At 37.0% G+C, this 18,504-nt stretch overlaps 1 protein-coding gene across 14 annotated transcripts in view; it reads left to right on the top strand.

The window, feature by feature from the left end:
• The window catches only part of MANBA (mannosidase beta), a 148,767-nt gene that overhangs the window by 62,588 nt on the left and 67,675 nt on the right, over window positions 1–18,504 (top strand). For all 14 annotated transcript variants that reach the window (XR_003001993.1, XR_003001991.1, XR_003001986.1 and 11 more), the window contains 2 exons: window positions 7,165–7,383; window positions 13,372–13,536. Coding sequence is in view for 1 of the 14 variants with exons in the window: in XM_024736073.1 (XP_024591841.1) it covers window positions 7,165–7,383; window positions 13,372–13,536 (384 nt within the window). In the remaining 13 variants the exon portion in view is untranslated. The remainder of the gene's footprint in view (window positions 1–7,164; window positions 7,384–13,371; window positions 13,537–18,504) is intronic.

Genomic DNA, 18,504 nt, shown 5'->3' on the forward strand with positions numbered 1-18,504 from the left:
GCTCCTATGTTGGGTGCATAGATATTTATAATTGTTATATCTTCTTCTTGGATTGATCCCTTGATCAATATGTACTGTCCTTCCTTGTCTCTTGTTACAGTCTTTATTTTAAAGTCTATTTTGTCGATATGAGTATTGCTACTCCAGCTTTCTTTTGATTTCCATTGGCATGGAATATCTTTTTCCGTTCCCCCACTTTCAGTCTGTATGTGTCCCTAGGTCTGAAGTGGGTCTCTTGTAGATAGCATATATATAGGTCTTGTTTTTATATCCATTCAGCAAGCCTATGTCTTTTGTTTGGAGCACTTAATCCATTCACATTTAAGGTAATTATCAATATGTATGTTCCTATTACAATTTTCTTAATTGTTTTGGGTTTGTTTTTGTAGGTCCTTTTATTCTCTTGTGTTTCCCACTTAGAGAAGTTCCTTTAGCATTTGCTTTTGAGCTGGTTTGGTGGTGCTGAATTCTCTTAGCTTTTGCTTGTCTGTAAAGCTTTTGATTTCTCCATCAAATCTGAGATCCTTGCTGGGTAGAGTAATCTTGGTTATAGGTTCTTCCCTTTCATCACTGTAAATATATGGTGCCACTCCCTTCTGGCTTGTAGAGTTTCTGCTGAGAAATCAACTGTTAACCTTATGGGAGTTCCCTTGTACGTTATTTATCATTTTCCCCTTGTTGCTTTTAATAATTTTTCTTTGTCTTCAATTTTTGTCAATTTGATTACTGTGTGTCTCGGCGTGTTTCTCCTTGGGTTTATCCTCCTGGGACTCTCTGTGCTTCCTGGACTTGGGTGGCTATTTCCTTTCCCATGTTAGGGAAGTTTTCAACTATAATCTTTTCAAATATTTTCTCAGGTCCTTTTCTGTCTCTCTTCTCCTTCTGGAACCCCTATAATGTGAATGTTGGTGTGTTAAATGTTGTCCCAGAGGTCTCTTAGGCTGTCTTCATTTCTTTTCATTCTTTTGTCTTTATTCTTTTCCACAGCAGTGAATTCCACCGTTCTGTCTTCCAAGTCACTTATCCATTCTTCTGCCTCAGTTATTCTGCTATTGATTCCTTCTAGTATATTTTTCATTTCAGTTATTGTGTTGTTCATCTCTGTTTTGTCCTTTAGTTCTTCTAGGTGTTTGTTCTTTAATTCTTCAAAGTCCTTGTGAAACATTTCTTGCATCTTCTCGATCTTTGCCTCCATTCTTTTTCCGAGGTCCTGGATCATCTTCACTATCATTTTTCTGAATTCTTTTTCTGGAAGGTTGCCTATCTCCACTTCATTTAGTTGTTTCTCTGGGGTTTTATCTTGTTCCTTCATCTGGTACATAGCCCTCTGCCTTTTCATCTTGTCTGTCTTTCTGTGAATGTGGTTTATGTTCCACAGGCTGCAGGACTGTAGTTCTTCTTGCTTCTGCTGTCTGTCCTCTGGTGGATGAGGCTATCTAAGACGATTGTGCAAGCTTCCTGATGGGAGGGACTGGTGGTGGATAGAGTTGGGTGTTGCCCTGGTGGGCAGAGCTCAGTAAAACTTTAACCTGCTTTTCTGCTGATGGGTGGGGCTGGTTTCCTCCCTGTTGGTTGGTTGACCTGAGGCGACCCAGCACTGACACCGACAGGCTCTTTAGTGGGGTAATGGTGGACTCCGGGAGGGCTCACGCCAGGGAGTACTTCCTAGAACTTCTGCTGCTAGTGTCCTTGTCCCTGTAGTGAGCCACAGCCACCCCCTGCCTCTGCAGGTGACGCTCCAACACTAGCAGGTAGGTCTGGTTCAGTCTCCTATGGGCCATGGCTCATGGGTCCAGCCGCTCTGAGGCACGTGCGATCTTCCCAGACCAGGGCACGAACCCATGTCCCCTGCATCGGCAGGCGGACTCTCAACCACCACGCCACCAGGGAAGCCCTACAGTCTTCATTCTAAAGTCTATTTGTCTGATATAAATATAGCTATACCAGCTTTCTTTGGGGTTCCAGTTGCATGGAATATCCTTTTCCATTCCTTCAATTTTAGTCTGAGTGACATACTACTTCTAAAATTCTATAATTGTACATGCTAAAGTAAAATTTGATATATATCATATATGAATATCTTGGCATGTGATATAGAGGCAAAGGATTAGGAAAGAGCTTGTTGCCAACTTCACCCTAGAGCCCTTCCTTTATGGTGGTTCTCTTTCCACCACTATTTGTTTAATAGGCATATTATACTTGTATTTACTACATGAATACATACTTTATTTTAATATAAACTGGATTTCTTTTGCAGGAAGAGGAAGCATCATGTTTGTTTTTGTGGTAATGGCTTCAAAAGATCTGGCTTTTAAAAAACTTTAATGTTTAACATGTGATTTAATTATCTATCTTTATAATTTTGTATCTGTAATTAGATGTTTTAAATATTTGAAGTATATCCTTGAAGCAATTTGAAGAGAGATATTTTAAAAAGAAATGTATGTGACTTTGGCACTCAAATGTACCCAGATGATGGCATTATTCCATTTATGTGAGGAAACTTCAGTGAGAATTTATGAAAAACATAGGTTCAAATTTTTTGCTTATCTGTTATGCTAAGTCATATGTCATGAAAAATTTTTCTGTTCGCAAAATGTGATGGTATAAGCTTTAATTAATATTTACAGAACACTTATAATCTAGTTACTCACCGTATTGGTATTATGTTTTTCATATCTGATGGATTTAGGAACTGGACTTTAATATCTGAGGATTTTTGTTTCATAGCTTAGTGGTTAAAAGCTCATGACTCCAAATCCTGGCTGGACCACTTACTCTCTATATATTCTTGGGCAAATTACTTCACCTCCATTTTGCCAAGGGTTAACAGCTCTTAAGAGATGTTATTTGGATTAAGTGAGATAAAGGATGGAAGGTACATTCCACAGACTCTGGCACATAGTAGACTTTTACTTAATGCTAATCATCATTATCATCCTTGTTGGTTTCACTCAACAAGATAGGTCTTCAGATACTTTCAAACTTTAATCTCTAATTTTAACACTACATTTTTGAACTTATAAAAAATTAGTTTCTGTATATCACTTCTTATCCATCTTTGAAATGGAAATGTGATGCCTTTCTCATGAAGGATCTATGTTTTTTATTTTTTAAAATTTTAATTAATTAATGAATTTAAAAACTATCTTTTTTTTTTTTTGAAGATAATTATGTTGCCATCTTGAACAAGGACAACTGCTTTATTTATTTATTTTCCTGCATCACACAGCTTGCAGGATCTTAGCTCCCCAATGAGGGATCAAACCGGGGTCCACAGCAGTGGAAGCACTGGGTCTTAACCACTGGACTGCCAGGGAATTTCCCAAGGGAATCTATGTTTTTTAAAATGAGTTTGTGAGCAGTAATTGATGTTTGCCCGTGGTTTTCAAGATGGACAGGATTAAGTGCTATGTAATCATATTGTTGTTATTTATATCAAAGCATAAGGCATTGAAGGAAAAGGACCATAACTTGATCTATCCACACACTAAATGAAATGATCAGTTTTCTTTTGCACTTCATGCTTTTTAAAAATAGTCAGTCTCTTGGTTTATCTTACGTATCTCTTTGTCCAAATAAGCATTTAAGGTCATGATCTAGGAAGAAATCATCTGTGAGATTTGAGACTAAAAATCAAGCCTCAAGTGGAAATGATACAAAAATGGAAAGGAATCATAGTGCATCATCATGGGTGGACATTTTTAGGCAGAGACTCATTAGTAATTTTACTGACTGGCTCAACTTACCAAATTATTCAAGAATCTGGAATAATGGAGGGAAACCAATCAAGCTTGATGGATTAAGGCCAGTTGATCAGCCTTCTCCAATTCTACTTCAAAGCCGTTATAATAGAATATTGTTTAAAATTTGATTACCCATAATCTTACCATGCTTTTCAATATTTCAAAATTCAACCACAATTTGTTGAATATTACTAGGAGCAAAGCCTCATTCCCGATGCTATGGGGAAACTGTTATCCTCACGGAGCTTATAGTCTGCTCCCAGGAGGTAACGTGGAAAGAAATACCAGCTCTACAGGGCAGAGTGAAAGAAGTGCTATGAAAAATGTAGTTCCAAAGTGTTGGCAGCTATGTGGAAGAGCCATTCATTTTAACTGGCAGGATCTGGGAAGGCTTTTAATTAAAAGGTGACACTCAAGCCTTAAAGGCGGAATAGAATTTGAGGCAAAGGATTGTTCTGTAGGTATTTTAGGCCAGGAAAACAATGTCAGTAAAGATGAAAAGAGGTGAAAGCACGTGTATATATATAGGAAGCAGAAAGCAGTGCCCAGTGCCTGAAGCAAGGGACTCATGGATTGGTGTGGAGAGTCAAAGACAGAAAAGGCAGTTTGGAAACAAATCTTAAAAGGACTTTGAATCATGTTATGGAGTTGGGTTTCATTCAGTAGACAGTGGGAAGCTAGTGAACATTTTGGGGGAGGGGAAGAATTTTATCTGACCCATGTTCTTGCTGGTATTATTACTTGCAAAGAATTAGGGGGATGAGAGATTCTAGGCAAGGAAAACAGATATAATAACCAAAAATTCCAAGTTATTAGGAATATTATATGCCAGGCATTGATAGGCTAATTATTGTATTAACTAATATGATTATTATAATATACTAACATATTAATGATATAGGTGCTTTGTAGGATTTACTTAATTTTTACAAGCACCCTGGCATGTGAGAAATATAATCTTTATTTTAGAGATAAGACATGGGAGGGTTGGAAAGATTAATTGCTCAAGGTCATATAGCTCATAGGTAGTGGGGCTTGAAATGAGGTGATGGAAAAAAATTTGATTCAGAGCAACTGAGTGTGGGAGGTGAGAGAGACAGAGGGAGAAATTGAAGATGATTCCTACTTGGGTACCTTTAATGAAGGTACGAAGCATAGTCAAATAAGTTTGGGATAAGTAAATAAGGAATTCTGCTTTGAAAGATTGGATTTGAGATGTGGGCAGGACAAGCCAGGTAGAAATGTGGAGCTGGTTATTGGAAATAGAAATGTGAAGGTGAAGCAGTCTGGGAGTAATCAGAACATTGGTGAGAGGGACAGCCTTGGGAGAAGGTATAGAACAGGAGAGGCTGAAGAGAGTGACGTCCATCTAAGAATGTGGAGAGGGGAGCTGGAGAAGGAATCATCAGAAAGGTTTGGAGAAACCAGAATGTGAAAGAGTAGTGAACAAGCAGTCACGGGTGGGGAGGACTTCAGAAATTGTGTGTGGTAAACAGGTCATTTATTGCTCACCAGAGAGGGAAGAGTGTGGGGATTCTTGCTTTATTTGGGAAGTAGAAGTCCATGGGTAATTTATGAAAAAACAAAACCAAAAACAATTTTAGTGGAGTGGAATGATCAGGAATTGAGTGTTAGGGGCTGAGGAAGGAATGGGTGGTCAAGAAATCTGATGGGCTCCAAGGGATCGAGGGACTTTTTTAAAATTAGGATGTGGGGAGCCCTTAAGCTAAGGGAAAAGGACAGTGGAGAGATTTCTAAAAGAGTGGAGGATAATTTATTGGCTTTAATTCCAAAGTGAAATCCAAAGATGACCAGAGGACAGACAGAGACTCTGGCGAAGGAAAAGAATAAGGTTTTTTTCCCCCTATGACAGAAAAGGAATGAGAAGAGAAAAAAATGGGTGGTTATACCAAGAAAAAGTGAGACCTAATGGGGAAAAGCTGAGAAAATTATTTTCTGAAAATCTATTTCTCAGAGAGGCCTTATTGGCCTTCTACATGTTTTGTATTTCCGAAGAGCCCTGTACTTATCCTTTAAAACATTCATCACGCTTACAATTACTTGCTCAGCATCTGGTTCCACCACTAGATTTCAGTCTACTCTTTTAAGAGGTCAGTCGGCATGTCTGTCTTGTTCCCTGCTGAACCTCCAGTGTATAGAAGAAACTGTATGCCTGGTGCATAGTAAATGCTCAAAAGAGATTTGATGCGTTAATACTGGATGATGCCATAGATTCTGTCTGTCTGTCTGTCTCTCTCTCTCTCTCAGCAGTGCTGAAAAACCTGACCCACAATAAACACTTGACAGACTTGCTAAATGAATGATTCTTGTCACTGAAATAGGAAGTAAGTTCATTAATTGAGATAATAATAATTAAAACATTTTGAGTTCTCCCTGTGTGCTAGACACTAGATTAAGTAATTATATATTGGCTACTGTAACAAAGAAACCACAGAGTTTCAGTGGTTTACATAATAAACGTTTCTTTCTTACTCAGTAACACTACACAATGGTTGCTTCTGATGGGCAGGCAGCTCTCCTCCTTTTAGAGACCCAGGCTCCTTCCATCTTCCAGCTCTACCATCTCTTAGGCCTTTGCCTACAGACTGGGGAAGAGGATGAGAATGTAGCCGCACAGAGATGCAAATAGTTAGCGAGCCGCTTTCCAGGGACAGAAGTGGGAACATGAATTTTGATGGAAACTTAGCCATCTCTTCCACACATTTTTTTTTTTTTTTTTTTTTTACCATTTACAATAGCCCAATGAAGGAGGTACCATTATTATCTCCATTTTACAGATAAGACTACTGAGGCTTAGACCTGTCCCAAAACAATAAGGTTCTAATTTGAGATTCAAACTCATGTCCCTCTGACTCAATAGCCCATTCTAAACCATTAGACCTTTGTTTCTCAGGTGGAAGTGATTTTGTTCCCAAGGTACAAGGGGACATTTGGCAATGTCTGTAGACTTTTTTTTGTGGGGTGGCGTGGCAGGTGGGTAGGTATTACTGGCATCTAGTAGAGTGTATAGGACCTCCCCCACTCCCAGCATACACACACAAAACCAAAAGTTACCAGGCCCCAAATGTCACTAGTGCCAAGGTTGAGAAATTCAGCACCAGACAGTATACTACCCACGATGGTAGAAGGTCAAGTATAGGTTAAGACATGATTGAAAAAATTAGGAACAGCTACTGTGAGGAATAAGCTACAGTTCATTATGAAAGGCTGTGAAGGATTGGCAAAAAGCAGAAAGCTGCTGGTGGTTGTCAAATGCAGAAGAAGGTAAGTGGCTCTGTTATTTTTCTATCAGCTACTTGGCATTTCTGGGACTTGATACTACTTTTAAAGAAGTAAGTGATCTGTACTTTACTGAGTGAAAAGCTTATCTTTTAAACCATTTTATTTCTGAACTCAGGGAGACCAGACTCGTCCTTTTATCACATCCAGTCCTACAAATGGGGCTAAATCCACTGCAGAAGGCTGGCTCTCTGAAAACCCATACGACCCGAATTATGGTGACGTACATTTTTATGACTATGTTGGTGATTGCTGGAATTGGAAAATTTTCCCCAAAGCTCGATTTGTATCTGAATATGGATATCAGTCCTGGCCTTCCTTCAGTACATTAGAAAAGGTAAGCCATCTTTGATTTCCCAGTGATTCAGAATGGTAGGCCATGGGTGTATGTCACTACCTTAACAGTGGTTCAGAAAGTCAAATGAAATCTACTTCTTATTTAAATGGAAGTGTAGGAAGAAGATAATAGAAAAGAACTTTTTAGGGCTTCCCTGGTGGCGCAGTGGTTGAGAGTCCACCTGCCGATGCAGGGGACACGGGTTCGTGCCCCGGTCCGGGAAGATCCCACGTGCCGCGGAGCGGCTGGGCCCGTGAGCCATGGCCACTGAGCCTGCGCGTCCGGAGCCTGTGCTCCGCAACGGGAGAGGCCACAACAGTGAGAGGCTCGCGTACCAAAAAAAACAAAAGAACTTTTTATCCTTAACCTTTGGGGTACTAAACTCTTGTAGTCATCATTTTGGGGATTATAACTTTTCTATATTGCTTTTAATTATGTTCCGTCAAGAGTATTCAAAAATTAAATGGAAGCCGGTGATTACTGAAGGCTGAGTTATTATCACATGTGAAAATCACTCTCACTTACTACTTTCTATGTGTCCTGCAACTGTTTTATTACTTACAGATATTCAGAACTGGATAGTTTGCTACAATAAGAGAAATGAATGTGATAAATAAACCTTTGTCTGATGTTATCACGTCATATCATTCCTTTTATTTTCTCCCCTCTTCTTCCTCCTCTTCCGTTTTCTTCATGTTGGTGTATTTGATTTTCAGTATGGCACTTCACTTTCTCTATTCCTAAAGATTCCGTTTTGTAGATGGGTTGTTTCAGACTTGTGTGTTTTTTTTTAACAGCTTTATTGAGACCTAACTCACTGGCCATACAATGTACTCATGGAATGTGTACAGTTTAATGGTTTTCAGTATAGTCACAGAGTTACGCAGCCATCACCATGATCTAATTTTAGAATATTTACATCACCTCAAAGAAACTCTGTACCCTCTGTATTAGCAGTCACTCCCCGCTCTCTCTGTCCCTCCCATCCTGGATCTAGGCACCACTAATCTGCTCTGTATTTTTGCCTGTTCTGTACATTTCTTATAATTGGGATCATAACATATGTGATCTTTTGCGACTGGCTTCTTTCACCCAGCATAAAGTTCTCAAAAGTCGTCCATGTTGTATCATGAATTAGTATGTCTTTCTTTTATATTGCTGAATAATATTCCATTGAATGGATAAAGCACATTTTGTTGATGCGTTCTTCAGTGGATATACATTTGTGTTATTCCCCATTTTTGGCTCTTATGAATAATGCTGCTGTTAACATTTGTGTACATGTTTTTGTGTGAACATACGTTTTCCATTCTATTAAGTATATACCTAGGAGTGGAATTGCTGGGTCGTATGGTAACTCTATGTTTAATATTTAATATTCCAAGGAATTGCCAAACTGTTTTCCATAGTGGCTGCACCATTTTACATTCCCACCAGCAATGCACGAGGGTTTCAACTTCTCCACATCCTCGTCAACACTTGTTATTCCCCATTTTTGTCTTTTTTTTTTAACATTTCCCTGGAAATTTACGTTTACAGGAAATTTGTATTTATTTGATGGCCAATCATGTTGAACATCTTTTTATGTGCTTGTTGGCTCTTTATATATCTTCCTTGGAGAAATATCTGGAGAAATAAAAAGTAGGCAAAAATCCTTTGCCTACTTTTTAATTGGATTGTCTTTTTATTATCAGGTTGTAAGAGTTTATTGTAAGAGCTTACAAAAAACATACCATCTATGTGTCCATGATATAGATGGTAATTTTTTTAATAGCTATATGATTTGCAAACATTTTCTCCCTATTAGTGGGTTGTCTTTTTACTTACTCGATAGTGTCATTTAAAGCACAAAATTTTATTTATTTATTTATTTATTTATTTGGTTGCGTCGGGTCTTAGTTGCGGCATATGGGCTCCTTAGTTGCGGCAGGTGGACTCCTTAGTGTGGCACATGGGCTCCTTATTTGTGGCATGCAAACTCTTAGTTGTGGCATGCATGTGGGATCCAGTTCCCTGACCAGGGATCAAACCTGGGCCCCCTGCATTGCGAGCATGGAGTCGTAACCGCTGTGCCACCAGGGAAGTCCCAAAAGCACAAAATTAAAAATTTTGAAGTCCTACTTATCAATCTTCTCTTTTATTGCTTGTGCTTTGGTGTTGCATCTAAGAAGCCATTGCCTAAGTTAAGATCACAAAAGTTTACTCCTGTGCTGTCTTTTAGTTTTAGCTCTTACATGGTCTATTTTGAGTTAATTATTTTGTATGGTGTGAGGTAGATGTCCAGTTTTGGACAGCCAATTGTCCCAACACCATTTCTGAAAACATTATTCTTTCCCTAATTGAATTCTCCTGACCCTTTTGTCAAAAATCAATTGACCATAAATGTTAATGTTTATTTCTGGATTCTCAGTTCTGTTCCATTGTGTATGTCTATTTTATATTAGTATCCACTGTCATCATTATTATACTGTTGTAGTAAGTTTTGAAAGCTGGAAGTGTCAGTTCTCCAACGTTGTTCTTCTTTTCAAGATTGTTTTGACTGTTTTGGGTGCCTTGCATTTCCATATGAATTTTAGGATCACCTTGCTAGTTTCTGTAAAAAAGTCAGCTGGGATTTTGATGGGGATTGTGTTGAATCTGTAGATCAGTTTGCAAAGAATTGCCATCTTAACAATATTAAGTCTTCTGATTTATGAACATGTGATGTCATCTTTAATTTCTGTCATACTATTTTGTAGTTTTCAGTGTATAAGTCATATACTTCTTTGGTTAAATTTATTCCTAAGTATTTTTTGGTGCTATTGTAAATGGAATTATTTTCTTAATTTTATTTTCAGATTGTTTATTGCTAGTGTCTAAATATTCAATTGATTTTTGTATATTGAACTTATATTCTGCAACCTTGTAGAACTCATTTATTAGCTCTAATGGCTTTTTGTTTTTTGGGGTACGTGTGTGTGAATTCTTTACGTATAAGAGCATGTCATCTGCAGATAGAGGTAACTTTACTTTTTCCTTTCCAATCTAGATGCCTTTTGTTTACTTTTCTTGCCTAATTGCCCTGGTTAGAACCTCTAGTACAGTATAGAAGTGGTGAGAACAGATCATCTTTTCTCACTCCTTTTCTCAGGGAGATTCCTGTTTTTAGGGAAAAAGGCTTTTTATCATTTAGTATGATATTAACTGTAGGTTTTTCATAGATGCCCTTTTATTCCTAGTTTGTTGCCTGCTTGTATCATAAAAGGGTGTTGGATTTTGTCAAATGCTTTTTCTTCATCTATTGAAATAATCATGTAGTTTTCCCCCTTCTGCATCACTTGTGTGAAGTAACCACAAAAAAAGTTTTAAGAGAACTTAAAAATCTTGCTCAATCTCACCACCTGAACACAACTGTACTTCTACATTGAAGTTATTGTATTTTTAACTTTAATAAGTGATGCCATAACCTTAGTTCTACCCCTTGTTTTTTTATTACTCCCATATTGTGGGCCCAATCTTTTGGGAACATTGTTGTTTCAAAGTGAAAGAAGATGCAGTTCAGTATCCTGACTCAGGTAGGAACAAGTGCTGAGAATGGAAAAGAAGGAATGAAAGAAGCAAAAATATTTACTGAGCAGATTTCTGTACCAGGTACATCATTTAACAATAATCCAGCCCTGAGGCCCAGAGGGAAATCAATATATATTGATATATATATAGTGAGAGTTCTGTCAATGTCCCTAGATTGTAAGTAGCATATCTGTATTCAGGCTTATTGTCTGACTCCAGAATTGATCTATTTTCTTTTCACTACATTTCAGGAAGATGAGTGTTAGGAATTGCTAAACCTTTTTAAAAAAAACTATAAGCATTTCTATTCACCTCTCGAAAATCATGGAATTCCCATGTTTTTGTGAAATGCCTGATGACATTCAAAGATACTAAACACTGTATTTTAAAATAGGGAAAGATAAAGATAAGTCCTGTTTATTATGAACCCTTGATTTGATTGTTGCCTCTTTTCGAACTACATTGCTTAGTGGAGAATTTGAGTAGGTGTTGGGAAAAGAAAACCTTTACGTAAAATCTTCATTTTTTTTTTTCATGCATTCAGCAAATATATTAAAATGTCTTTCTCTGGTTGGGATACATTACTTCTTCGTAAAATAATCATATTTTCAACAGGTGATCATCAATATACAGCAATAGAAAGATTGGGTTTTGGAATGAACAGATCAGGATTTGAATACTAGAACTTCCACACACTAGCTATACTGCCTTGAAAAGATTATTCATTCTTTTTGAATTTCAGTGTTCTCATCTGTAAATTGGGGGTAATAGGAGCAGATACTTCAGGGAGTGTTTGTGTTCGTGTGTGCACATGCAGGTATGCATGTGTGCATGTGATGGTGTGTAAACATTAAGTTAATTAATACGTTGAAACACTTAGCACAGTTCTTGACACATAGTGATGAGCCCATAAAACGTAAGCTATTGTTACTATTAATATAGGCAATGCTAGTCATATGGTTTATACGAAGCTAGACTGCACTAATTAGCTTTGGATCTTGGGCAAATTACTTAACCTTTCTGTGCCTGGTTTTCTCATCTGTAAAATAGGGTGATAATAGTACCCACTCATGGGGTTGTTATGATGATTAAATGAGTTAATATTCTTAAAGCAATTACAGCCTTATCTGACACTTTTTTTTTTTGCCGTACATGGGCCTCTCACTGTCGTGGCCTCTCCCGTTGCGGAGCAACAGGCTCAGGACGCGCAGGCTCAGCAGCCGTGGCTCACGGGCCCCGCCGCTCCGCGACATGTGGGAGCTTCCTGGGCCGGGGGCATGAAACCACGTCCCCTGCATCGGCAGGCGGACTCTCAACCACTGCACCACCAGGGAAGCCCCATTATCTGACACTTTCTAATTCCTCTGGTAACATTGTTATAGCTGAAATTTACAAGAATTTCAAACCATAGCTATCAGAAGGTAGAAAGCTTCCCACATAACAGATCAGGTTTATGATTATGGGATACCTTTAAATTATTAGCAGCCACAGGGCTGAGAGGCCAGGAGACGTGTTTCAGATTTTGAAAAGGAAGAAGCGTAGAAAGAAGGGAAGACTATTGCTAAAGGTTTGCGCATCTCAAATGTGTACAAGATGACTGTAAATACCATACCTCTGTTTCAAATAAATAATAGAAGTAATTGGTGTTCTCTAAACTGTCTGGTGGTAACATTTTCAAAAACGAAATACAATTTGGAAAAACTACCGCATTAAATATGGCTAATGTGTGTTGCTTATATTTTGGTATAAATCAATTCCTAAAGAATAACTTTTTCCTTTTAAGGTGATTGGTCTGTGCATTGCATGATTACTGAGAATTCTAAGTCATATTTTATGAACAGGGATTATTAAGCTTCCTAATTTTCATGGTTTTTTGAGGGTGGAATGGAATATGTTTTTTCAAAGTGTCTGTATAACTTGGCTTAAAACTCTGATATTTTCAGATGTAGCCAGCAATTGTCTTATATCTTTGTCAAATGCTAACAGTTCATCAAATCATAGGGCCTAGAAGCCAGAATTATTGCTTTTTTTTTTTTCTCCTGTAGAAGGTACACTACTAACCTGTGTGGTATTTGTTTTTTTTTATTTATTTATTTTTGTTTTTATTTTTTACTTGACCTGATGATAGCTTCTCAAAGGAAAAGAAAGATTCTGTAAGTTAAAAAAAAAGATTTATTATTAGGGGAAAGAAGTATCATTGTTTGGTTTGTATCTTCAACTATATCAAAATTAAACGTGTATATATCAAATATATTTAGTAATCACTGAGAAGCAAATGAGCAAGTGCTAAGCATTTACCATTTTACTAGTGATATTTTATTACTGTTAGCTTTGGGCTCTGCAAATGTGTGTAGTACTTTTCAAGTTTGTCAGGAGTATGAAGAAAAGTAGTTTCACTCCTAACTTCCCAATCTGAACCTCTTATTCTTTGCTTGAAAGGCTTCATCTAAAGAGGACTGGTCTTATGAAAGCAAATTTGCACATCATAGACAACATTTCACAGATGGTAACTATAAAATGCTTCACCAGGCTGAGCTTCACTTCAAACTCCCCCAAAGTGCAGATCAATTACGCAAGTTCAAAGACACTATTTATCTTACTCAGGTAAGCCATTTTAATTCTGGGCTTCAACAGCTACCTGCAGTTAACATGAAGAGATCCTGTAGATTTTATAAGCCTTTTGTGGTGAAAAATATTCAGGTTTTCATTTTGCTGATTAAAAAAAATTATCTGCTTCAGAATGGGTATTTGATGACATATAGGACTTGAAATAGTTAATTTTTGGCATTTGTCTCTCTTACAAGAACAGCTCACAAAGTTCTACAACAAATTGTACATTAAAATCTTCCCTAGCTCAAGATTACTATCAAGGTTCAGTAATTAAGTCAGTAGCATTTGCCAAGGAAAAAATGGGACAATGGAACAGAATAGAGTCCAGAAACAGACTCATGTATGATATAGTCACCTGATTTACGGTCACAATGCCACTGCAATCCTGTGGGAAAAGATAGTCTTATCAATAAACAGTACTGTATCAAGTGGGTATCTTTATGGGAAATAAATGAACTGTGACTCCATATACAAAAATTAATTTGATTAGTGATCAAACACTCAATTGGGAAAGGTAATACAATAAAGTTTCTAGGAGAAAAGCTTCATGACCTTGGCATACACAGACGATTTCTTAAACAGAACATAAAAAATAGACTATGAAAGAAAATAATGATAAATTGGACTTCATTAAAATTATGGACTTTTGTATATCAAAGCCACCATTAAGAGAGAGAAAATGCAAGCCGCAGATTGGGGAACAATATTTATAGTACATATGTCTGACAAAAGATTTGTATTTAGAATAAAGAACTTCTGTAAAGCTATAAGAAAAAAGACAGATAACCTGTTAAAAAATGGACAAAAACCTTGAACAGGCACTTCATCAGAGAAGATAACCAGATGGTCAGGAAGTATATGCAAGTATGCTCAATTTAATTCTTAATCCAGCAAATGCAAATTAGAGCCACGCCAGGATACTCCTACACACTATGTACAGAATGTAATTTTAGCAGAATGGCTAAAATTAGAAAGATTGACAATACCAACTGTTGGTGAGGAGGCGGGACAGCTGGGACTTTCAGACATTGTTAGTAGGAGTGGAAATTTGTTTAAACAGTTTGGAAAATCTTATGGCAGTTTCTCCCCAAGTTAAACATTTGCTTTCTTCATGAATCAGCATTTCTACTCTTAGCTAGGTACCCAAGAAAAAGGAGTGCATACGTCTGCCAACAGACATCTAAAATAATGTTCATTGCAGCTTTACTCATAATAGCCCCAAACTGGAAACAACCTAAATGTTCTTTAACAGAAGAATTTACAAACAAATTGTGGAATATTTATACAATGGGATACTCCACAACAATAAAAAAGAATGAGCTACTGCTATCAGCTTCAACCTTGATGAATATTACAGACATTATGTTGAGCAAAAGAAACATTGTAGTTTCACTATAGACAAAATGAGTCCAGATGATATAGAACAAGTTAATGGCAACCACTCTTGTGGAGGAAGATGGTGCATTCTGATTAGGAAAGGGTACAAGGAAACTCTGGCCTGCTAAAAAAGTTTTGTATCTTGATCTGGGTACTGGTTACATGGGTGTATACATATGTTAAAATTCACTGAGTTGTACACTTAAGATCTGTTCATATTATATTGTGTACCTTAGTAGATTATGTTTAAGCAGCTCTACTGAGATGTAATTGACATACCATAAAATTCACTTGTTTTAAGTGTACAATCAAGTGATTTTTAGTATATTTATTGAGTCATGCGACCATCACCATAATGTAGTGATGGTCGAACATTTCTGACATTCCAAAAAGATCCCTCTTGCCCATTTTTAAAAAATAAATTTATTTATTTATTTATTAATGTTTAAATTTTTGGCTGCATTGGGTCTTCGTTGCTGCGCACAGGCTTTCTCTAGTTGCGGCGAGTGGGGGCTACTCTTCATTGCAGTGCACAGGCTTCTCATTGCGGTGGCTTCTCTTGTTGCGGAGCACGGGCTCTAGGCAGATGGGCTTTATTAGTTGTGGCACACAGGATCTGTAGTTGTGGTGCACAGGCTCAGTAGTTGTGGCGCATGGGCTTAGTTGCTCTGCGGCATGTGGGATCTTCCCGGACCAGGGCTCAAGCCTGTGTCCCCTGCATTGGCAGGCGGATTCTTAACCACTGTGCCACCAGGGAAGTCCCCCCTCTTGCCCATTTGTAATCACTCTCCTTTCTCACTTTCAGTCCCAGGCAAACATTAATTTGCTTTCTGTTTCTATAGATTTTACTTGTCTCAACATTTCATATAACTGGAATCATATAATATGTGATCTTTGGTATGTGGCTTCTTTCACCAAGCATAATGTTTTTGAAGTTCTTCCATGTTATAGCCATATATCTGTGCTTCATTTCTCTTTCTTGCTAAATAATATTCTGTTGTATGGATATATCATGTTTTACTTATCTATTCATCAGTTGATGGACATTTAGATTATTTCCAATTTTTGACTATTATGAATAACACTGCTATGAATATTTGCATACACATCTTTGTACCTATATTTTCACTCCTCTTGAGTAGAAATATATGAGTGAAATTGCTGAGCTATATGGTAGATTTATGTTTAACTTTTAAAGAAAATATTGACCTGAATCTTGGATAATATTTTTATCTTAATGTTTACAATTTATATATTTTTTCAGACATGACCAATTTATTGAGAAAATTCAAATTTCAGTTTGGCGAAGTATAACCAGGGGCAGAGTTTGGGATAATCATTTCATTGGCGGCAACTACATTTTCTAGAGCTAATTGGCCATGGGGTAGTATCTGAAGGAAAGAAAACAAAATTTAAAAAAATAATTTAAATTATTGGGTGGGTGATAAACATACATATTTGCAGAGGAAACCAAACACAAGCAACCAGCTTACACAACTGAGGCATGAGAAATGCTGTTGCTAGTAGAAACCCTTTATTCCATTTAGTTTGACAGACATTAAACACCTGATTTGTTCCAGACAGTGGGCTAGCTGCCAGGGTTGAGGTGGAAGCACAAAAATCACCAAGACGTCATCCCTGTCCTTAAGAAGTTTACAACAGCACATGTAAAAATGAGGGCTACTGGTGAAGTGCCAAAAAACTGCTCAAAAAACCTGGAGGGAGGAGAGTTTACCTTTACGTCTCAGTAGAGGTTGAGGTCAGGACCCTCTTAAATTAGGTGGTGTGGGTGAGGCTGGGGGTAGCATGCCGCCAAGTAAAGAAAACTCTGGTGTCTAAGCATGTCTTGGCAACAGGAAATAGTCTAGTTCCTCCACAGCCTTCAGTGTGTGAGAGGGGAAGGGATATTCAAAGGTATTTAGTTTTATTTGAATCCCTCTCATCATTAGAACACTATAAGAGATTGACAAGGAAGTGAAAAATGATTTAAAAAACCCACACGTCCAAGTTTGAAGAGGCACGGACATAGACGGGAAATACCATTTCATAGTTTTAGTGTAAACTCAACTGCTTGTGTATATCCATTTAGTAGCTTAACTAAAACCATCAAAAGGGGAAAAAAACTCCACTGGCAGCACCACGGTTCGTCATGGCAGAACATGGTCTCTCCTGTTAGACTATAAAGCTAGCTTTGGCTACTGCCAATGGTGGATGTAAGGGAACAATGGAAATTAAGTTCACTTTTAGTTTACAAACTAAGGTCTGTAAACATTTCCACCTTAACTGCACATAGATGACAAAGAAGGCTTGGAAGAGAGAATTTGGGGAGAGAGATGAAGTCTTTGCAGGCTAACTGAACTAAAAATGACTTGGGATGCTGTATCTCCTATTTAAAAAATACAGGATGAGCAAGTCTGAATAATAGTTTGCTATGTGTATAACATACACCTCCAAAAAGAATTCTAACACAACACACTACTAAGCAAACATCACAGTTTCTGCTTTTGCAATTTACACAAATTGCCTGAATTTTAATAGTTTAGGGAACCTTTACAAACACAACATACAACAAGTTGTAATATTATGCGTCACCCTTAACTTCAGAAAGTTTGGCTTGTATTATTTTATCTCAAAGGAAAACTAATGTTTATAATGTCATTTCCTGTGGAATTAATTCATCACCCATTTAAAAAACTAATGTTTAGAAAAGAAGCTTCCTTGTAAGGTAAATTGGAATGCAAATACCTGCCAGGCTTTGATGAAATAAAAATAAACAACTTATATGACCAGCACCTCATAAAACCAAAATCTCCTTTTGAAGTACAAAGTTCAGTTCTTCTTGCCCTCTTAGTAAACGCTAATCCGAACCCTCCCCGATCTAGGAACTGTTCTGGTTTGTTATGTCGTCACATACATACAGTATTTTTTAACATTAAGAAATTCTTGACATGGTACCATAAATAAATAGGTAGTTTTTAAAACCAAAGTGACTCAGAGTACTAGAACATATATAATAGCACACTAAAATGGTTTAAAAGTAAAATTAAAAAAAAATCTATCATGGTCTTATTAATTCAAATTAAAAATCAAAGGTGAAGTATCATTTCAGACCCATATACATCAAGATGCCAGTTCTTATAAAAATGTACTTTAGTTGTAAATGCTAGATATGTAAAAATAAAACAAAAATTTTTAATAGATAGGGAAACCAGTAACTTTTGCCATTAAAATTTAAGTTTTTTTAATGTTTTTAATATTAGAGTTGGGGAAAATTCATTAAAGTTAAGTGAAATTAATATAAAATTATTTTAATGTTTTTATTATATTTCATGAACCTGTGAATACACACACATTAAGACTATTTGAGAACCACTGCTTATTTGTGTGGTATTTTTGCTAAACTTGTTTTAGGTTCTGAGAGAGAAGGTAAGAGCCTGTTCCCAATCATATGATCTGCAGTAATGTGTTAAACATCACATTTTAATTTTTGCATCTTAGCATCTGAGAATGTACCAGTTTTTTTTTTTTTTTTTTTTTTTTTTTTTTTTTTTTTTTTTTTTTTTTTTTTTTTGGGGCCCGGGCCCC

Source organism: Neophocaena asiaeorientalis, unplaced genomic scaffold (genome assembly GCF_003031525.2).
Source record: "Neophocaena asiaeorientalis asiaeorientalis breed wild unplaced genomic scaffold, Neophocaena_asiaeorientalis_V1.1 scaffold7, whole genome shotgun sequence".
Lineage (NCBI taxonomy): Eukaryota > Metazoa > Chordata > Mammalia > Artiodactyla > Phocoenidae > Neophocaena > Neophocaena asiaeorientalis.